The sequence below is a fragment of the Gordionus sp. m RMFG-2023 genome, chromosome 1, assembly GCF_954871325.1.
Source record: "Gordionus sp. m RMFG-2023 chromosome 1, tfGorSpeb1-WG-v2, whole genome shotgun sequence".
In the NCBI taxonomy this organism is placed as follows: Eukaryota; Metazoa; Nematomorpha; class Gordioida; order Chordodea; family Parachordodidae; genus Gordionus; species Gordionus sp. m RMFG-2023.
In genome coordinates, this window is record NC_088775.1 from 21,720,173 (window position 1) to 21,744,419 (window position 24,247).

Genomic DNA, 24,247 nt, shown 5'->3' on the forward strand with positions numbered 1-24,247 from the left:
AATGCGGTACTGATCATAGAAATATCAGTTGAAGGTATCTGGGTGAATATAAAATAAACTTATATATATAAAACATTAAAAACCTGCAGGGGAGTTAATATCAGGCGTAGGTCCTAATTCTAAAACGGGTAAGGCGTTTGTTGAGTCGCCATTTTTTTCTTTGCTTATCTTTAATAGAAATATCATGTTTTGTAGCAATGTGAGGATCAAGGTTGGGTTAGCCTAAAAAAATAAGGAAATCAGGCAAAAATATAAAACATTATTATTGAAATAAAACGAACATTAAAATACTGTACTGAACCTGTAAAGGGGTCAATATATGCATATCTCTAGTAGTTGGGAGGCTATCATCAAAAAATAAAATTTGTCTAGTTGGGGACTTATCAAGACTATCATGTTTTTCTGAATATTTATTTTGTATTTGTTGATTATTAATGGTAGATATATCAATATTTAAACAATTATATTAAGGAAATAAAGCAGGATTTGTTATCTAAAATAAAAACAAATAAAAAATTTTAAAAAAATGAATGCGTTAAACTTGCAGAGGAGTCAAGATTAGGATCAACTCCCTAGAAATAGTGGGAATATCATCAGAAGCTAAAATGGATGTATTCTAAAAAATAAAAAAATATAAGAATATTTATGCTTTTTAGTATATCTATATTATAATTTTCCGATGTCCTCACTACGTCATCGTGACGTCATGTCATCGCTACGTCATGTCATCGCTACGTCATGTCATCGTTACGTCATGTCATCGGTACGTATTTATTTATTATTTGTTATATTTTATTAAACAGATGTTCATACCAAATTCTGAAATCAGAAGAAGTAATTTATTTGTTGATTTTTTATGAGACTATCATTTTCCTTGACTGAAATCGGAGTGCCAGATACCAATTTTTAGAGATTATCATTTTATTTGAATTCCTGAAATCAGAAGAAATAATTTATTTGTTCATTTTTTATGATCATATCTATTTTTAGCTTATGATGGATGATATTCCCACTAGAGGTTAACCTAATATTGACTTATTTTTTATTTATTCTTTTGTTTTTATTTTAGATCATGTTCATTGCATTTATATTCTTTATATTATTCTTTGTTTTTACTTACCCATATTTAATGTTTGTACAGGTGGTATATTGACTCCTCATCAAGTTCGATGCTTTTATTTTTTTTATTTATTCTTTTGTTTCTATTTTAGATAACAAGCCATGTCTTACCCATATTTAATGATTGTACAGGTGGTATATTGACTCCTCATCAAGTTCAATGCATTTAGTTTATTTATTTATTCTTTTGTTTCTATTTTAGATAACAAGCCATGTCCTAACCTCAGTTAATGATTGTATTCCCACTATTTCTAGAGAGGTTAACCTAATATTGACTCTATTTTTTATTTATTCTTTTGTTTTTATTTTAGATCATGTTCATTGCATTTATATTCTTTATATTATTCTTTGTTTTTATTTTAGATAACAAGCCATGTCTTACCCATATTTAATGATTGTACAGGTGGTATATTGATTCCTCATCAAGTTCAATGCATTTATTTTTTTTATTTATTCTTTTGTTTCTATTTTAGATAACAAGCCATGTCTTACCCTCATTTAAGGATTGTACAGGTGGTATATTGACTCCTCATCAAGTTCAATGCATTTATTTTTTTTATTTATTCTTTTGTTTTTGACTCCTCTTCAGGTTCATTGCAATTATATTCTTTATATTATTCTTTGTTTTTATTTTAGATAACAAGCCCTGTCTTACCCTCACTTAATGATTGTACAGGTGGTATATTGACTCCTCGTCAAGTTCAATGCATTTATTTTTTAAAATTATTCTTTTGTTTTTATTTTAGATAACAAGCCCTGTCTTACCCTCATTTAAGGATTGTACAGGTGGTATATTGACTCCTCATCAAATTCAATGCATTTATTTTTTTTATTTATTCTTTTGTTTCTATATATATATTTTTTTTACTCTTTTATATTATAGTATACATCTATTTTAGCTTCTGATAATGTCCCAACTATTTCTAGAGAGTTGAACCTAATATTGACTCCTCTTCAGGTTCATTGCATTTATATTCTTTATATTATTCTTTGTTTTTATTTTAGATAACAAGCCCTGTCTTACCCTCATTTAATGATTGTACAGGTGGTATATTCTCCTCATCAAGTTCAATGCATTTATTTTTTTTATTTATTCTTATATTCTTTATATTATTCTTTGTTTTTATTTTAGATAACAAGCCCTGTCTTACCCTCATTTAATGATTGTACAGGTGGTATATTGACTCCTCATCAAGTTTAATGCATTTATTTTTTTATTTATTTTTTTGTTTTTATTTTAGATAACAAGCCATGTCCTAACCTCAGTTATTGATTGTTCAGGTGGTGATTTATCCATCATTAATAAAAGAAAAAGATGGCAGATCAATCAAAAAAAGAAACGCACTAGGGATAGCGAGGTCCTACAAAATCTACTAACAACTCAAAATAAGGTTAGCCTTATATATATATTTTTTTATACTCTTTTATATTATAGAATACATCTATTTTAGCTTCTGATAATGTCCCCACTATTTCTAGGGAGTAGAACCTTATATTGACTCCTTTTCAGGTTCAATGCATTTATATTTTTTAATTATTCTTCTGTTTTTATTTTAGATAACAAACTCTTCTTTATTTCCTCCTTATAATTGTTTAAATAATGATATATCTACCATTAATAATCAACAAATACAAAATAAATGTTCAGAAAAACACGATAGTCTTGACAAGTCCCCAACTAGACAAATTTTATTTTTTGATGATAGCCTCCCATCTACTAGAGATATGCATATATTGACCCCTTTACAGGTTCAGTACAGTATTTTAATGTTCGTTTTATTTCAATAATAATGTTTTATATTTATGCCTGATTTCCTTATTTATTTTAGGTTAACCCAAACTTAATCCCTCACATAGCTACAAAACATGATATTTCTATTAAAGATAATCAAAGAAAAAAATGGCGACTCAACAAACGCCTTACCCGTTCTAGAATTACAGGTATGCAGGATAATAAGGACCTACGCCTGATATTAACTCCCTTGAAGGTTTTTAATGTTATATATGTATAGGTTTATTTTATAATCACCCAGATACCGTCAACTGATATTTCTATAACCACTAGCACATTCCCTATGGCACCTCTACCATGTATATTTCGACATATATTTGATGACCACCACTCACCTATATTAGATATCGGAAATATGACAGAAATATGCGCCTTCTGCAATGCTAAAATGTAGAATGGAGAAAAATTATCAAAAAGCTCATGTAGAAATATTCAGTTTTCTACATGTTGTTTGAATGGGTAGGTATTTTTATCTAAAATTTCCCAATTACCACCAAATTTATTACGTTTATTTACCGGGAATCATTGTTCATCATCCCACCTTTTAACAAACATAAGAGCTTATAATTCCGCACTGTCATTCACTTCACTAGGAGTTAATATAAATAATAATTTATCCAATTCGCGATCAGGTAATTATACCTTTCAAATTAATGAACAGGTTCATCATCGCATTGATTCACTCCTACCAACATTAGGGGAAACTCCTAAATTTGCCCATTTATATATACATGATAGTATAAATGAGATAGAAAACAGACATAACCAGGTTCCGTTTTTAGATCGTTGTCTTTTAATGGAATTGCAGGATATTGTTCACACCTACAACCCCTTTGCTTCTCAATTTTTGAGAGTATCTTCTATGATCGCTACTGGCGTTCCTAACATATCCTTAAACTTAAAATCTACTTCAAGTTTTGACGTACGTTCTCGCAATAAACCTACCTCATCTGAAATAGCAGTATTATTACCTGGTGATGGCAGTGATCATATAGCCCATAGAGATATTATCTTAAAAACTAAATCTGGTCTTTTAAGACATATTAATGAGCTCCATTCCTCATACGATCCCTTGCAATATGTTTTTCTATTTCCCAGAGGCGATATTGGATACCATCCATCCATTCATTATAGAAACTCAACTAATAAATATGTTACCTGCAGAGAGTACTATGCCTATCGCTTTATGGTCAGGCAGGATGATGAGAATGTTATTTTAAGATCCAAACGTATTTTTCACCAATTTATTGTCGACAGTTATGCCAAACAGGAAACGCTTCGATTAAATTTTATACGTAATAATCAATCCAAATTACGCGCGGAACTCTATCAAAGCATACATGATGCTATTTTAGAGGGAAATACTAATGCTGACAATCTTGGTAGAAGAATAATTTTGCCTTCTTCTTTTACCGGTGGCCCAAGGCATATGCATTAGCTTTATCAGGACGCAATGGCTATTGTACGCTGCTTTGGTAAACCATCATTATTCATTACTTTCACCTGCAACACTAAATGGGATGAAATAATGCGTGAATTATTTCCTCATCAGACCCCAAACGACCGCCCAGATTTAGTTTGTCGCGTTTTTCGTCAAAAATTAAAATGTCTAAAAGGATTTGCTCTATTATCATGTTCTTGGCAAAGTAATCGCTTATATAGATGTCATAGAATTCCAGAAAAGAGGTTTGCCTCATTGTCATATGTGCCTTATACTAGATAAATCTCATAGGCTACCAACGGCTGATACTTATGATGATGTAGTTTGTTCTGAAATTCCTAACAAAATAACTGAGCCTAAGCTGTTTCAAATTATTAGCAATTTTAATACACATGGGCCATGTGGTATAACATTTATGCTCAAAAAAATATCCTAAATCATTTGTGGATACCTCTTCTATCGATAAGTATGGTTATGCTTTATATAGGCGACGAAATGATGGCGTTACATCCAAAAAAAATTAAACGGATTTATATTTAACAACCGTTGGATTATTCCTTATAATAAACATTTATCAAAAAAATATAATGCACATATAAATGTAGAAATTTGTTCATCTGTCCAGTCCATAAAATACCTTTATAAGTATTGTTACAAAGGCCATGACAGAACTACTGCTTCCGTTTCCATTAATAATGTTGATGAAACTTCCCAGTTCATTGATGCTCGATATATATCCGCCATAGAATCGCTATGGCGTACTTTGGATTTGGAAATGCAGGATCATTCTCCTGCAGTCTATCGTTTAGACCTTCATCTACCCAATCAACATATAATCCTTTTTCAATCAAATACTGATATAAATAATATCTTAACTAAAAATCCTGGTACAAAATTAACCGAATGGTTTAAAATTAATCAACTTGACACAGATGCCAGACATTATATTTATGCAGATTTTGTAAGATATTATGTGTGGAAACCTCTATCTAAACAGTGGTTAAAACGAAAAGGGGTGGTAATAAAGTTATAGGCCGTATACGCACAGTTTCTCCTAAAGAGGGTGAGGTTTTTTATTTAAGACTATTACTTAATTATGTTACTGGGCCTAAATGCTTTGAAGATCTACGCTCTTTTAATGGAATTATCAGTAACACTTTTAAAGATGCATGTATTCGACGTGGTCTGTTATCAGATGATGCGGAATGGAACCATTGTTTAGAGGAAGGTCTTTCATTTAAGATGCCATATCAATTGCGCCAGTTATTTTCTGTTATTTTATTACATTGTGAGCCGAGAGATCCTCTAGGTCTTTGGAATTCTTTTAAATTTTATCTTTGTGAAGATTTTTAAAAGAAAATATCACCAGAGCTGGATAACCTTATCACCGAAAATCTCGCGCTATGCCACATCAATCAAATTTTGATTCAAAATGGTAAATCTCTTAAGGATTTTTTGGGAATGCCTATCCCTTTATTATCCACCCAATCTCCATCTGCTACAGCTAATATTAGGTGTCACCTTATTCGGGAGGAAATTTCCTACGATACTGATGATATGTATAAAAAATATTTGGCTAACTACAATTTATTTAATCGGGATCAAAATATTATCTATGCCAAAATTATGTCCTTGCCCTCCACTCCATCCCATAATTTATTTTTTATAGATGGTCCTGGTGGTACTGGAAAATCATTTCTATTAAATACAATATTATTTAACTTGAGAGCTCAAGGTAAAATTGCTATAGCTGTTGCATCATCTGGCATAGCTTCAACTCTTCTTCATAATGGCCGTACTGCACATTCACGTTTCAACATCCCCTTAAGTATTCATGAAAGTTCCTCATGTAATATTCCTTACCAAAGCCAAATAGCTGAATTGATAAGACAATCGGTAATTATAATATGGGACGAAATATCAATGACTCATAAACATATATTCGAAGCCGTGGATAGGTCATTTCAGAATATAATGAAATTAGACAAACCGTTTGGTGGTAAAATTATTATTTTTGGCGGAGATTTTAGACAGATTTTACTTGTTATTAAACGTGGTGGAAGATGCGACATTGTTAACTCAACCTTAAAACGATCCTATTTATGGTCGCATATAGTGCCATTAAGGCTAGGTATTAATATGAGACTTCTATAATTTCAGGAAGCAAATGATTATCTTATTAATAATAAATACTCAAAATTTCTTTTAAGAGTTGGTGAAGGCTATGAAACATTTGATGGCTCCAGGGATATAAATAAAAATTCCTGAAGATTGTTGTATAGCTTCTAATGATATCGAGGATCTTATTGATTTTGTTTACGATATAGACAATACAATACGCCCTTTAAAACATCATTTGCTCAAAATGCAATCCTGACCCCTAAAAACGTAGATGTCGATTCTATAAATATTAAATTGATTAACAAAATTCCGGGAGATTTAATTACATACATAAGTTCTGATAAAACGATAACCGAGGATGAAGCGACGTTTTATCCCACTGAATTTTTAAACTCTTTAACTATATCAGGATTACCACCTCACAAACATTTACTCAAAGTCGGGGTACCTATAATATTAATGCGTAACTTAAATTCTGTGGTTTGAATAATATGACTAAATTGATTATAACTTCTTTGCTACCAAATATAATTGAGGCGGAATTTGTTTCTGGTAGTTTTCTCAGTACTAAAGTTCTCATTCCTAGAATAAGTTTAATTCCTACAGATTCTGGCTTGCCATTTTCCTTTAAGCGCCGCCAATTTCCCGTGAGACCTGCTTTTGTCATGACAATTAATAAAGCTCAGGGACAAACGTTGAACAAAGTTGGCATCTATTTACCTCATCCTGTTTTTTCACATGGACAGCTATATGTGGCTATGTCTCGAGTTTGTTATCCTCATAAATTAAAGATTATAACCAATGATAAAACAAAGACTACTACCAATGTGGTATATCATGAGGTTATATCCGATTAATCCCGGTTTATACAAATAAGAATGAACATTACTTAGTATGATATTATTTTATAATTTAAACAATTTTATATTATTTAAGCATCCTTTTGTCAGGCCGCTCAATATGCCCTTTTATCTCTGATGAATATTTTGTCTAATTGAAAATTATATCAAAGTACATTTTTAAAATTTAACTAAATGAATATAACAATTTTTAAGGATCCTACTTTTTTAAAAGCTTACCATTTTGTCGGATCCACCATTGCTCTATTATCCCTGCTGATTATTTTGTATAACGCACAGAAAATATACATAGTACATTATTTTTATTATAAATAATATTATATATTATTTTATATCTATTCAAAAAAATCTTCATTTTATTTCAATAATAATGTTTATTTATATTTTTGCCTGATTTTTTTATTTGTCTAGGCTAACCCAACCTTATTCCCTCACATTGCTACAAAACATGATGATTCTATTATTAAAGATAAGCAAAGAAAATAATGACGAATAAACAAACGCCTTACCCGTTCTAGAGTTACTGGTAGACAAAATAATAAAGAACTACGCTTGAAATGAACTCATCTGGAGGTTTTTTTTTATCTTATGTTTTATATCTATGTTTATTTTATTTTCACCCAGTTCTCCAAATGATATTTCTATCACCACTATGACAATACCTATGCCACCTCCACCTATTTTTTAACAAAAATAAACATTTTTATTTATCACTAAATTTTATTATCTCATTCTTTTCTTTCTATCTCTATTATCTATTAACCACTATATCTCAAAACCTTATCACCTTTAATTTATATAATATAATATAATAATTTATACCTTCTTTTTCCCCCCTTTTTTAATCTAATTTTTTAATTACCTTACAATTAATTAACCTTTATCTTAATAACATTACATTTATCATGTTATTTTTTAACTTTTATAATATCATAATAGACTTGATAAGTCCCCCAAAAATTTTATTTGATGATAACCCTCCAACTTATTAGAAATATGCATCTAATATTGACCCTTCTACCGGTTTTACATTATTTTAATGTTTGTTTAATTTCAACAATAGTATATTTATATTTTTGCCTGATTTCTTTATTTGTCTAGGCTAACCCTAATCCCTCACATTGCTACCAAACATGAAGAATCTATTATTAAAGATAAGCAAAGGAAAAAATGGCGATTCAACAAACGCCTTACCCGTTCTAGAGTTACTGGTGGCCAAGATAATAAGGCACTGTGAACTCCTCTGGAGGTTTATTTTGTTTTTTATCTAATGTTTTATATCTATCTGTTTATTTTATATACCCAGTTGCCTCCAAATGATATTTCTATCACCACTAACACAATCCCTATGCCACCTCTGCCTAATTTTTAACAATATAAGCATTTAATTCCACTATCATTCACCTCATTAGGAGTTATTATAAATAATACTTTATCCGATTCCCTGAGGAACTTTCATGAATATTTAGAGAGATGTTCAAACGTGAATGTGTAGTGCAGCCAATTTCATTAACATTATTAATGGGAAAATATGCGATAGTTTTGTCATGGCCTTTATAAAAATACTTACGACCGTTTTATGGTTGAGTTGACAATGTCGTTCATGATTCTATTTTAGAGGGGTATACCAAAATTGACACTTTGGCAGAAATATCATTTCGCGTTCTTCTCCTCAGATTATATAAATTAAATATGATTTTTAAATAAAAGGTAACATCTTTCTTAAAAAACGAATAAAATTCTCATTCTCCGTCATTTTTGACGGGCTATCTACTAGTATATATATATATACACTAACTTTATTATGTGTTGTTAGTATATTTTGCTGGGATCAACAATCCCTATAGCTATTCTTTTGTTGATTGACCTGCCATCTTTTTCTTTCATTAATGACGGATAAATCACCATCTGTACAATCATTAAATGAGGTTAAGACGGTTTGTTTCTAAAATAAAAACAAAAGAATAATTTAAAAAATATAAATGCATTGAACCTGAAGAGGAGTCAATATAAGGTTCAACTCCCTAAAAATAGTGGGAATATCATCAGAAGCTAAAATAGATGTATTCTAAAATATAAAAAAATATAAGAACATTTATGCATTTATATATATATATATAAGGCTAACTTTATTTTGCGTTCTTAGTAGATTTTGTAGGGTCTCACGATCCCTAGTGCGTTTCCTTTTTTGATTGACCTGCCATCTTTTTCTTTTACTAATGACAGATAAATAACCACCTGTACAATCATTAAGTGAGGTTAAGACAGGGCTTGTTATCTAAAATAAAAACAAAAGAATAATTTTAAAAAATAAATGCATTGAACTTGACGAGGAGTCAATATACCACCTGTACAATCATTAAGTGAGGGTAAGACAGGGCTTGTTATCTAAAATAAAAACAAAGAATAATATAAAAAATATAAATGCAATGAACCTGAAGAGGAATCAATATTAGGTTCAACTCCCTAGAAATAGTGGGGACATTATCAGAAGCTAAAATAGATGTATTCTATAATATAAAAGAGTATAAAAAAATATATATAAGGCTAACTTTATTTTGCGTTCTTAGTAGATTTTGTAGGGCCTCGCTATCCCTAGTGCGTTTCTTTTTTTGATTGACCTGCCATCTTTTTCTTTTATTAATGATGGATAAATCACCACCTGTACAATCATTAAGTGAGGTTAGGACATGGCTTGTTATCTAAAATAAAAACTAAAGAATAAATAAAAAAAAATGCATTGAACCTGATGAGGAGTCAATATACCACCTGTACATTCATTAAATGAGGGTAAGACAGGGCTTATTATCTAAAATAAAAACAAAGAATAATATAAAAAATATAAATGCAATGAACCTGAAGAGGAGTCAATATTAGGTTCAACTCCCTAAAAATAGTGGGGACATTATCAGAAGCTAAAATAGATGTATTCTATAATATAAAAGAGTATAAAAAAATATATATAAGGCTAACTTTATTTTGCGTTCTTAGTAGATTTTGTAGGGCCTCGCTATCCCTAGTGCGTTTCTTTTTTTGATTGACTTGCCATCTTTTTCTTTTATTAATGATGGATAAATCACCTCCTGTACAATCATTAACTGAGGTTAGGACATGGCTTGTTGTCTAAAATAAAAACAAAAGAATAAATAAATAAAAATCCATTGAACCTGATGAGGAGTCAATATACCACCTGTACAATCATTAAGTGAGGGTAAGACAGGGCTTGTTATCTAAAATAAAAACAAAAGAATAAATAAAAAACATTAATGTATTAAACCTGAAGAAGAGTCAATATTAGGTTAACCTCTCTAGAAATAGTGGGAATATCATCCATCAGAAGCTAAAATAGAGGATTAGGGTTAGCCTAGACAAATAAAGAAATCAGGCAAAAATATAAATAAACTATTGTTGAAATTAAACAAAAATTAAAATAATGTAAAACCAGTAGATGGGTCAAAATTAGATGCATATTTCTAGTAGTTGGAGGGCTATCATCAAAAAAAATTTTTCGGGGACTTATCAAGCCTATTATGATATTCTAAAAGTTAAAAAATAACATGAATGTAATGTTATTAAGATAAAGGTTAATTAATTGTTAGGTAATTAAAAAAAAAGATTAAAAGGGGGAAAAAATAAGGTATAATTTATGATATTATAAAAATTAAAGTAAAGGAATTGATAAGGTATGGCTATCATCAGAAAATTTTTTTTGGGGACTTATCAAGCCTATTAGAAATCAGGCAAAAATATAAATAAACTATTGTTGAAATTAAACAAACATTAAAATAATGTAAAACCGGTAGATGGGTCAAAATTAGCATATTTCTAGTAGATGGAAGGCTATCATCATAAAAAAATTTTGGGATTAAGTTTAATTAATTGTCAGGTAATTAAAAAATAAGATTAAAAAAGGGGGGGGGGAAGAAGATATAAAAATAATAAAAATTAAATTATAATTGATAATGTTTGGCTATCATCAGGAAAAAATTTTTGGGGGACTTATCAAGCCTATTATGATATTCTAAAAGTTAAAAAATAATATGATGAATGTAATGTTATTAAGTATAAATAGGTTAGGATAAGAATATTTAAATATTTGAATATACTTGGTTATCTTCTTAATTATTGGTTATGAAAGAAAAATATGAGTATAAAAAGATTTCATTAATGTGTATTTTTGGAGGGCTTATCAAGCCTATTGATATTCTAAAAGTTAAAAATAATATGATGAATGTAATGTTATTAAGTATAAATAGGTTAGGATAAGAATATTTAAAATATACTTGGTTATCTTCTTAATTATTGGTTATGAAAGAAAAATATGAGTATAAAAAGATTTCTTTAATGTGTAATTGATAATATGAGATGAAAATTAATAAGGTAATCTAAAAAATAAAGAAAGGATTAAGTGAAATAAAAACATTCATATTTACAAATTTGAGGGAATATTGTTTTTCATCCATGTTAGGTATGTGTACACCATCAAATCCAATCATCTGTTTTAATTAAATAAATAAACAAATAAAAAAAATAAAAATAAATACGTACCGATGACATGACGTAACGATGACGTAGTGAGGATATCGGAAAATTATAATATAGATTATTTACCCAATTTTAGTAAAATTCTGATTTCCAAAATTTGTTTCATCATATTTATTGTTAATATCAGATTCCCAAATCTTCATCACATAGAATTATCATCCAAATTTCAAACAGTCTTAATACCCAAAATATTATACAATATATTCATTTAAAATTTTATCATATTTTCATGTTTAAAAATTGCATTGTGAATATACTTCATTCTTCAGAAATTTCATTATATTATTTAGATTTAATCATCGAACATTTTCATTTGTACCACATTAACTATTTCTGATTTTATTTATTTTCTTTTGCAAATTCATTTATCATTTTTTTGTCAGCAATTATAATAATTCATTCAATATCAGAACCATTACATAATCATAAATCTATCCTTACACAATATTCCATAATTTATTTATTGAATTCTAATTCACAATTTTATCCTTAAAAAATAGCTAATACATTCATATTGCTCAGCATAATAACACATATAAAAATAGTTCATACTTCATTAGTCGATTCATTAATATATTTCATTTGATCAGGTTAATTCCATATCGCCGCCAATATATAGCATATATATAACTTGGATTCATATAATTCTTACTTCAATCAAATAAACCATGTATACAAATAATATTAATCATATTTAAAATATATTATAATATCACAATCATAAGCATCTTCATTCCATAATGCCCAGCAATTATTTTCGAACTTTCTTCCATCTCCAAAACCATATGATCCCGATTGATGATTCTCGTATATCTTCTTGTTGGGTAACTAATCGTAAAAACTACCATCAAATAATGAAATAATATGTATAATAACTATGAACACAATGATATATAAATGAGAAGAATAATGCATTCAAACTCAAAGGCGAGGAATTCTTTAAAATGGATCAAGGATAAATTTTAAATAAAATCATATAATTCATGTAGAGTAAAGTTCTTAGACCCGCAAAGGGCCCCTTAACTATGAAGCCTCTTTTAGAAATGTTTCATTGGGGTTTTAACCACAAATTGTTTTTGGATAAATAAAACTCTTAATTTTTAGCGATTTTTGTTTTAGCAATATTTATTTTAGTGATTAAAGTCCCTCATAATTAAAATAAAATCTTTCTTTTTTGTATTAAATTTAAAAATAACGTACATTTGACTATACTAATAAAAATCTATTTTTTCCTAGTGATAATTTTGAATCTTCTTCACTATACATCTAGACGTTTCTCGTATAGTGGTAGGTCAACAGTTAGTAGCATCATTATCTTTGCCTTTTACACCCCTGAATCTTCTATCCTTGTAGAATCTATATAACATGCAAGCTATAAACAATACTCGATTTCACATTATGAATACGAGGATTAGAGATTATGCCTATTAAATGTAGAAAAATATGCATCCTAGGATTCAGATCTGTAGGTTAGTTATAAATAATTTAGCTTCTTATAATAAAAAATATGCACATTATACTGATAAATAGAGATTAAGCTTAGCCATTTAGATTCAACTCATATGTTTAAAATTATTAGATAATTTATATTTATTTTACAATATGAAATTAAGGCAAAACTTCACTTATACAACAATATCTTAATGGAAATTTTGCATTCAATTATGATCCAACAATTGAAAATAGTATAATATTTACAATTTTAAAGTTATAAAAAGATAATATATATCTTAAGCGTATACAAAAATTCTCAATATCAGAGGTCAGGAATATGAAGTGAATTTTATTGACACTGCAGGACAGGTAATTTTAATTATATATTTGGTAAAATAATATTTTTAAACTTATTTAATATGCTAAAAAAATCTTTTATTGAGATATGCGTTATATATTATTACACATTAGATAGGAAGTTTATTATGTTATATAAATATTGAGATCACACATGAAAAAAATATCTATATACATGCTCACCTATTAATAGATTCTGTTGATATAATTTCCCAGTTTATCAAGATATATAAATATTTAAACTTATCCATGTTATTTTTATAAAAAGTATTCATTTTCTATATCTTTTTCAGGGATATATGCAGTGGGGAGAGACAACCCCCTCTTTCCAAAGCTATGAATATTAATTTATCTTTCCCCCCCCCCCCTCAAAAAAATGATAATTATTTTATGACACCCATAAATTTCAAAGATAATTTTTATTGCATCAATTTTTAATATATAATATAAATAAAATGCAAAAAAAATATACTTTATAAATATTATTTTTAAATTAATAATTTAGATAAATTAGGGGAAGAGAAAGCAACTTTATAATTTCATCAATATTTAATTGTTTAAATAAATTTTTTTCCATTGATAATATGGTTAAATTATTGAGAAATGAATCTTTCATGGTACTAGTCCTGTTTTAATTTAATTTTACTCATGTCTCTTTCAGCAGTACATGAGGTTGTAGGAAGTGCAGCATAAAACACACCTATTTTAAAACTAAAAAAAATTTCTATATTTAATGATGAAAGTATATATACCTCTCCTTTTTGGATTGTAATGTTTGAAGTCTGGAACTTTCAAAATCAATAGGTAGATTTCTCTCTTTCATAAAATCTTGTGCCTTTGAAAAAACATCCAAAAATTCAGTGTTATTATCTATTAGATTAAAAAATAATTATGACAATAATTTATATTATACTTCTCAAATTAATCAAGCAATCTTTTGTTAATTAAATTTGATTTACTGCAAACCCTATATCCTTCGAAATGGTTTGCAATTTTGTACAAGCCAAACTTTTTATTAGCAATATTTTATCCAAAACACAAAGTGATAAGATAAAATCAAATTTTTCTATTCTAAAGACTATAGCACTAGCCATAATGAAAGTGGCAGGATCTTCAGAACCCTTTAAATTAGTTAAAGCTGCCCTCAAGGCATCATTAAGTAGAAAAAAATTACAATAGCTTTATATGACGTTAGCTAGCTTCTAAATGGAAAAACATTTTAAATCTAAATATATAAGGTACTATTACCAAGTGGTATTCTTGATGCGTAGAAATCGTTGCGATTTTTTCATATCATTACACTGACATTTTTTGAGTACCTCATATCTTTTTACACCATTAAAATAGATATAAATCTCATCTAGTATTCCTAGAACATTTCGAAGTTCTTTAATTAATTGGCTTAATTGAACAATGATTAAATTTAATTGATGACAATAACACCAAATAAAAGATGCCTTTGGCGCCTCTGCTCTAATCAAGGCCTGCACACTATTGATTCTTCCACTCAATTTTGAGGCACCAACATAACTTTGCCCAACTAGAAATTCAAGGGGTAAATTTATCGAGCCGAGTTTGGATATTATATTGTGCTTAATATCGAGACTTGTGGATTTCCCATACAATATATGCCGATCAGTCTTTCAACAGGCTTCGGCGTCTCACTATTTTCAACATATATTACTATCAAAGCTATTGCTTCTGATTTCGAAACATCATATGTGCCATCAACTATGATTGAAAAGCGCCTGTTAAATGTAATCTCATTTTGAATTTTTTTTATAACCATATTTTTCATGGTTTCAATGAGAATATTTATCTTATTATATGATAATAGATTTGAATATAATTTCGTTTTTAATCCCTTATTTTTTTTATCCCTTTTTCTTTCTTCATTTTGTTGTATATACATTTTTAGTACAGGTTCAGAATCTGCAATAAGCTTAATAAGGGCCATCATATTGTCTTCTTGTTGCCTGTTCCCCCAGAAGGCTTGGTTACGAGATATTAAATAATCTAAACATCTTATTATAATTCTTATGATAGAACGGTTATTAGCTACACATTCTTTCTGGGGTGTTATAAATTTTAATATCGAATTTTTATTGTGAGAAAGCCTTCCATAATCGGCCATCATATGTGCCTGTGAAGATTCATACAGAATAATATCACGATTAATATTCTGCCATTTATCTACACCTTTACATGTCCATTTTGAATTTGAGTGTGGACCTCAAGCAAAAAACTTTATTCATTTTAATACTATAATTAATCCAATTTCTAGCAATTTTGCTATTGTCAATATTAGTTTTTTCATAAAAGCTTTCATTAAAGGATCTGTTTCTATTATTATTATTATCTTGGGGAATAAATAATGTGTAGGTTGAAGATAATTCTAGATATTTATCAATTATAAATTTGTCAATCCTTCTTCCAACAATATTGATGGGATCATTTGATTCCTAAAAAAAGGGAGGGAGGGACGATAAGATATTTAAATTAAAATATGAATACTACCATCTATTCATATTATGCTTAAAAAATAAGTAGAAAAATTTCCGTCAATATACATTAAATTAAATATTAAGTGGGGGGGGGGGTCATAAACCAGAAATCACTTGATCATGATGGATGTAACAAAACAGTAAAAGAATTAAATAATAAAGAAAATTTAAAAAAAAGATTAAAAAAAAAATTTTTTTTTAAAAAAAAAGTACCCCCACTCAAATTTACTGAAGCGATTGCTTCGGACCCCCCCTTCCCCCCCCCCCCCACTGATTGCATATATTCCATTTTACACTTATTTATCACATTTACTACAGAAATGATTACATTATTAATTTATTCTTAAATGGCAGATTTTTGGCAGACCTCTTTTAATTTAAAAATTTCTGGAATTATTTAGATGAGAAATCCTTTTGTTTTAGCTAAATAGTTCTACTGGTTCCTGAGATAAAGTGGCTCATAGGTGCAAAAAAGAGTCACTTTGGAATCTGTAAAATTTTTGATTCTTATATCTCAAAAACTATTTATTAAAATAAATTATATTATATCATATTGTAGGTAAAAAATCTCTAAGGGTCTATCAAAAAATAAAATAATTTGTCGCCAATTTAAGTCCTTAATTTTGGTTTACCTATATTGTTTTACCTGTGTTTTTAAGTAATAAAGGGAGTTCAGGAAAAAATTTATGCCTTTTATTTAGACACCCTTTATAAATAATATACCATGTCAAAACCTTGGCGACGCTAACAACTTTTCAGAAATATACATTTTTACCAAAATTTGAAAGAAAATAGATGGCGTAATATGAAACTAAGGATTATGGTTGAAAAAATATTGTTTTTAAGGAAAATGAAAATATTGTTAGCAATCTCACTCTGCATAATATTCTTAATTTGCCCGTTCAGATTAATTTTAAAATTAAGCCCATCTGCATGCTTATTATTTTAGATCGTCTGTCTAACAATAATATTAAGGGTTTGGAAAGTGGAAAAACATTTATTCTAGGTGCAAATCAATTAGAATTTTATTCAATATCACTGATGGAAAATTAATGCTGATGAGTTTGTCTAAAATTACTATGAGATATTGGTGATTGTGCTCAATGCCCTGCATCTTCTAAATATTATATTCAAGTTATATCGAATTTATTTTCTACACGAATGAAGAGTATATTACATCACCCCTCTTACTACAGAACATACAAATTTTGTAACTATCACTTCATTAACCTCTAATTTTATAGAAACTCTTTCTGAAAAGCTAAATATTTTACTATTACACTCATTTTTAAATTTAATTTAAATTAAGGAGAATATGCTCATGCTGAAAATTATGCCCTTGTGGTCAAGATTAAGCACAGAGGTTTCACTGGAAGCGCTAGTTACCTTTCCTCCTTTTGTGATTTATTACAAGTCACTTAATAATATCTGAATTTCTCATTCATAATACAATTGCCGGTCATTCATTCCAAAAATATTTAGTTCGTTACTTAACAGATAAATTTCAATGCTGACCAAAAAAATTCATCTACTTTTCAGATAGAGTAGCAATACAATATATGAATCCTATTTGATCAATGTTGGCCACGATGAAGATGATCTAGGAATAAAAGTTGAGTGGTATTACATCAAATCGGTGTAGTAAAGTAAAACGTTTAGTGCCCAGGGCCAGTTTACATACACCTCTTTCAGAACAAATAACTTATCCTTTTGCCTATTCTAAGGAAAATATTATAGGTATAAGATTCCTAATTTATTAATATATTATAATTTTTTCTATTAAGGAATAGTTTTTTTTCCTATATTATATGGAAGACAAATATGAGAAAGAACAAATAATTTTAGGGGAGAGATCTAATAAAGCACGTACAATACCAGGAACGCAAAAAATTTATTCTTTTCATCCAATTTCTCAGGATAAAATTGAAGTTAAATTTTAGATTTGGGTCCACTCTATCGAATATTAAAAAATATCATAAAGACAAATAAGCTAAAATGGCGACTAATATGGCCCCTAAAGTTTGAAGTGAGAGAATTTAAAATATTAATATAATTTCTTTCAATCTTATTTTTAAACAATGCCAGTGCCACTTAGTTACAAATTTTTACCCATTAATTGTAAATAAATATATATATGCCAATAAAATATAAACAGGTTTGTAATAAATTTTGAATTTTGAATTTCATAATATCATGTTAATAAAAAATAATTTAACCAATCAGCCTAATTTTTTTAAGATCAACCATAGCTCATTTTTTTAAATTCTACTTGTTTTGTCCCAAACTTAAAATTTTATTAATTTTAGTAAAAAGGAAGCAAATCATATTTTTTGCCGGTTTTCTTAATTTGCAATTTTTAAATAAAAATTTTAAGTCATACAACTAATAATGATATTTACAATTTTTATCAGACCAATACCCAAAAATAAATCTTTAAGCTAAGTATTTTAAAAATTTATTAACTGACAAGATGGTGCTGATAATGTTTCTATTATTTTATAGACTGAATGGAGTATTGAGGGTCTATATTTATGGGCAAGTTGATCCACAAAAATTTAATTTTATAATAGAAAATAAAATATCATAATCATTCATATCAGATTTGGTCTGGGTAGGATATGACCCTTTTGATTGATAATAGAATGTGCACCTTTATTTACTATATAAATATAATAGTGTAATTAGAATAGCATAAAATATCTGCATGTCATATTTAATTATTAGATTTTAAAAAAATTGTGTACCTTTATACTTATATAAACAAAGTATTATCCTGGGTTGATTATTGAAAAATGGTATTTAGCTTGTAAATTCAATTAAAATAGGCCGTAAATGATAATCACCTTTTTTCACCTTTTCAGGCGACAAAAGGCATAAACAGAATCCTAATTCGGGACTACGGGGCGATAGGAAATTTTATTCAAGCTCAACATACTCGCAAATATTAAGTATAACATTTTACTTGAATATTAATGCGAATTTAATATATGAAAATTAAATGGCTATATAACATGTATCTAAGACAATCAATAGTGGATGGCCTATGCATGAATTCGAACCAAACCCGAACCCAGAGAAGTTTTTTGGGAAAAATCTGAACCCAAACCGAACCTGAACCCCGTTTATAAAATTTTCAAAACCCCGAACCGAACCCGGGAATTTTATTTGAACCCGGGTTCAGTGTATTGTTAAAATCATATATTAAAATATTTATATAATTGTAAATGCAATTATTAATAATTTAATTGAGATTTTATAATATTTTAAAATTTGCAATTAAGTGAAATGTTAATAAATTTTAAACAACTTAATTCATTTACGCCATTTTTAATTTTTTAAAAATTTATTCTCAAAGATTTCTATTGCAGTGTTAATAATTTTTAAACAATTAAATTCATTTACGCCTATTTCTAATTTTTAACTTATTCTCAAAGATTATTAATTAGAGGAAAATAAAAGTGTAAGTTATTATATTGGATATTATTAATTTAAGAATTACGTCTAAATAAAAATTTTTAAATTGTACATGACTGCTTTATAATTATATTTTGCCCATAAATAAAAGAAAAATTTTATTTTTATACCAAATTTATGTCTACTTTTTTAATTATGATAAAATAAATTTTTTTTCTTATCAATTCAAAAATTCTTAAACCCAAGCTGAACCGGAACCAAACCCAGGTTTAAAAATATTTCCCTGAACCGAACTCACCTATACCTTAAATCGAACCCGAAACGAACCCGGGCAAAAATTTTAGTGGGTTCGCATCCCTGGGCCTATGTTTAGAGAAAAAAATCGAAAAAGAGGTGTTAGTTTTTATTGACAAATTGTGAATACATAAATGACAAATTTTAGATGTGATCAGTCCTTTAACTATTACCGGACGAACATTCTTTTTAATTTATTTGCGTAAAATATATAATTATTTATATTAAACTAAATTTTGTTTTAAATATAATTTAAATCCTGGAATGAATTTGCTTATCTTTCTATATTTCTATAAAAAACGAATAATAAAAAAATTATACGAAAGATATAAATTAAAGAAATTTGATACTTTATCAAGTGTATAAAGGGCATTTACCGCCACTGCCCCTCGGTTTAATTGGTATATTTAATAGAAATTCGAAATATTTCGATATAAAAAGTGAAAATATCCTGTTATTGGTAAGTTAGCAACAAAATTTTAACCATAATACATAGTTTCTTAAAGCGCCATCTATTTTCCTTCTTAGTAAAACATATTTGTAAGAGCCGATAGCGTTGCCAATGTTTAGACATTTTATGTATATGTATAAAAGGTGTCTGAATAAAAGGCAAAAAATTTTTTCGAAAACAAAATAAAAACACAGGTAAAGCAATATAGGAGTTAAAGACTCAAATCCACACCAAATTTTTTTATTTTTTGATAGACCTTTAAAGATTTATTTTGCATACAATATGATATATTATATGAGATATATGCATTTTAAAAATTTTACAGATTCTAAAGGATGCTGAGCCCCTATATTTCGAGAACCAGGTGTGCCAGCGAGCCAAAATAAAAGACTTTCTCATTTTTTCATCTAATAATTTCAGAAACTTTAACAATTTTAAAAGGGGTTGGCCGAGTCGTGATCGATTTAACATGGAATGACCATTTAAATTTATATCGTTATCAAGTTTTCATTGACATTATATTTATCTACCATTTTAAAATTTGTCAACAAATCATTTAAAACTTTTCACTGCTATAGTAAAATATTTCAAAAAATATCTATATTACTAACTTATGAGAATATCTAAAATCATTATATAGGAACTTAAGAAAATTAGGAAATCATAGATAACAAATTTCATAAATTTTATGCCATTGTTAGAAGCAGAGCTCTATGAATTTAATATTTGCCTACCTCAACTTGCGGCAACGTAAACCCATTGTTATAAATCTCCTTACCCCCTCTTGGTTACTTTTATATCTCAAAATGAAAGGTTCTTGATTTCAGACAGCACTTACAAATCTACAAATACTATTATCACAGTTCAGATCTATTTCAAATCTTGATGTGAAAGAATTAAATATTTGGCAGATTTTATTTTAAGGATGCTAAAATTTCCTGTAATTCATTACTACTAGCTGAATGCAAAGTGGTAAAAAGGTTAAATATGATTGATAATGTTCCAAAAAAATTTATAGATACTATCTTACTCCTAAACTTTATTTATCTTACTCAGTTCCTAGTTACACTTATTCAACGACACAATAATTGATAATAATTTTTATTTTAATTTTTCGCCAGAATATCAAAATATTACAATTTTAAATTCGATAAAAATATCAAAATTTTTTTAATAATTATTTTCCTAAAAGTTCTCATAATTATTTTTTTTACATCATCTAAAAATCTATTTCCAAAATAATAATCATATCATTTTATTATAATTTTATTTAATACTATAGAAGAAAATTGCTATAAGAAAAAAATATTACACTCACAATAACATGAAGTTTTCCCATAAGGTTTCCGTTGTAACCACCAATGGAGCCGGTACCATTTCAGCCATTCTTTTGGTAGCGGAATTCGTCACGGGCTTTACCTGACATACCATCTCAGGACTATTATGTGAATCACCTGCGCGATATTTAGTAGGCGACTCCCATTCATTCCTTGCGAAATGTAGACTGTCTGTTCATACTTGGCCATAGACGGTCTAATGCTACTCTCCTACAAATTCATGGGTTAGCCGTTTTGTCATCGCACTTTGACTTTCGATTCCATTATCGTTGTTGTTTCCTAAGAGTAATTTACATTTCTTGGACGGCATCTTGCACTGATCCACCATATGATCCTCCGCATAACAGTTGAAACAACGTCTTCTCTTGGGAACGTGGGCTCCTTTTTCTGGTCTGTTCCTGGAATACCCACATCCATCTGCAAACCCATATATATCGGAATGAAGGTTACTTATTGATAGTGACAAAAGTTAATAAATTTTGATTTGGTATCCATAACCAGTTTTTTTCCGAATTTCACAAATCAGAATTTTACCTTTTTAAAGAAATATAATAATAACAAGCGATTTCTTTTTTTAGAAAAAAATCAACATCAATAAACTATTTATTTATTTACAAAAAAAAATGTGCTGTGTGAAAAATAAAAAAAACTTTTACCTTCCAACGGCAATATATATTTATTTTATAAAAATATGAGGTGGGATATACAATAACCCTGATTTACTTAATCGAAAATTATTTATTATTTTCCCTAAATAAAATTAGTTCACTTTATCTTTCATTCATTGGCATTGGTGCGTGTGTAAAGGAAAAATAAATGAATGGAACAACATCAATCCCCTTTTTTATTATCCCATTTCATTTTCCCAAAAGTTCGATTTCACATAGTGATATAATAGCAATACCTTTTGGTTTTAAAAAATTCCAAGACATTCTGGTCTTTCGATCCAAAAATAATTCAACAGGCGTAACTCCTTTACGATTCCTGGAATTATTATAATATAATTGGGCTATCCAAACATCATTTCTTTCTTGTTTGACCTTTTTAATCCAATTTTTCACTATGCCTACCATCCTCTCAGCTTGTCCATTAGATCTAGGATGATATAGTGGAACCAGCACATGCTTTATTTGTAAAGAACTATAGAAATGCCTAAAAATTTTCTTATGAAAGTCGGCCCCCCATCAGACACACTGATTTTTGGAATCCCAAATTTAGCCCACAATTTTTTTAATATTTCGATACCAGTCATGGTCGTTAACCCATGAACTTCTTCATATTCAATCCACTTTGAATATGAATCCAAAATTAAAAAATACATTTTTTTATCTAAATCCAAAAAATCAATGTGGACACGTTCCCACGGTTAACTTGACCTTGGCTACACATTCTTTATGGGACATGGATTCACAGGTATTACATGGAACACATTTATTTGTAATTTTTTCAATTTCTATATTAATACTCGGCCACCAAATATATTCACGGGTTCACAATTTCATCTCTGCCTAGATGACCGGCATGTAATAAATCTAAAATCTTATGCGCAACTTAAATGGTAATACAGCACGATTTCCACGCATTATACAATCGTCCACAATTGACAATTGTTTTTGTATATTTTTATACCAATCATGTCTGATTTTCCAATTTTTACACCCGTTAAACACATTTTTAACTGACTTATCCTTGTCTTTCAAGATATTATATCTTCCCAAGTGGTATCCTCCCTTTAACATAGATTATAAAGTATGAATCAAAGCATCTTCACTCTCTATAATTTTATTATTTATTACTTCATGAAATTGAATCGCATAGTGTTTGAGGATTGAACCTGTGGGATTCGTCACGTCACAACAATGACCATATTAGGAAACGAGATTAATAATAAATTTATAAATATTATTAAATATATAAACCAATATGTATATATAGATATATATATATATTCGTTAAATGAATTGGTTTGTGACTGCTAAATTTATATAAAAATTCATGCACAAATCAGGGTATAAACCTATGTGAGCATAGGGGGTCTTCAAATGAGGTTTATGTGACTATGAGGGTAACTTTATGTGACTAGTGGGTTTAAATTATTACTCCCAGTTATTGAATGACATTGGTTCTTATTTTTCGATAACATGATAGTTTATGATTGTCTTGTATCGTAGGTAAATGAATATACTTGGTAGTAAAAAAAAGAGGATAAAATTAATTTATTACATAGCAACTAGGGGTTGAATTGCGAAAAAGAATTTTTTTAACTTGATTCTAATGGTATTACAGTCAAGTAAAAACATTAATTATATCAATAATTTGGTTTGTGGAAAGTAATTAATAAAATTGTTAAATTCCGATAATTAACAGTTTGAACTTTTGGGAAAATGAAATGGGGTAATAAAAAGGGGATTGATGTTGTTCCATTCATTTTTTTTCCTTTACACACGTACCAATGCCATTGAATGCAAGATAAAGGGAACTAATTTTATTTAGGGAAAATAATAAATAATTTAGTTGATTAAGTAAATCAGGTTTATTGTATATCCACCTCATATTTTTATAAAATAAATGGTAACAG

At 28.4% G+C, this 24,247-nt stretch overlaps 2 protein-coding genes and 2 long non-coding RNA genes across 8 annotated transcripts in view; all 4 read left to right on the forward strand.

The window, feature by feature from the left end:
• Positions 1-1,755: 1,755 nt before the first annotated feature.
• The window catches only part of LOC135923045 (uncharacterized), a 325,197-nt gene continuing 302,705 nt past the window's right edge, over positions 1,756-24,247 (forward strand). Inside the window, exon 1 of the long non-coding RNA XR_010571115.1 lies at positions 1,756-1,818. This is a non-coding gene — a long non-coding RNA (uncharacterized LOC135923045). The remainder of the gene's footprint in view (positions 1,819-24,247) is intronic.
• LOC135922312 (ATP-dependent DNA helicase pif1-like) lies at positions 5,449-7,330 on the forward strand. Its single transcript, XM_065456703.1, is given in 4 exon segments — positions 5,449-5,568; positions 5,709-6,478; positions 6,680-6,945; positions 6,948-7,330. Coding segments are annotated over 4 exon segments (1,539 nt in total).
• LOC135924160 (uncharacterized) lies at positions 7,564-8,489 on the forward strand. Its single transcript, XR_010571322.1, has 3 exons — positions 7,564-7,624; positions 7,745-7,906; positions 8,435-8,489. It is a non-coding gene; the product is annotated as an uncharacterized LOC135924160 (long non-coding RNA).
• LOC135922909 (GTP-binding protein Rheb-like) overlaps positions 13,210-24,247 on the forward strand; it is a 41,574-nt gene continuing 30,536 nt past the window's right edge. For all 5 annotated transcript variants that reach the window (XM_065457432.1, XM_065457428.1, XM_065457430.1 and 2 more), the window contains exons 1-3: positions 13,210-13,347; positions 13,492-13,563; positions 13,614-13,681. In XM_065457432.1, the coding sequence (XP_065313504.1) occupies positions 13,299-13,347; positions 13,492-13,563; positions 13,614-13,681 (189 nt within the window). In that variant the 5' untranslated portion in view covers positions 13,210-13,298. The remainder of the gene's footprint in view (positions 13,348-13,491; positions 13,564-13,613; positions 13,682-24,247) is intronic.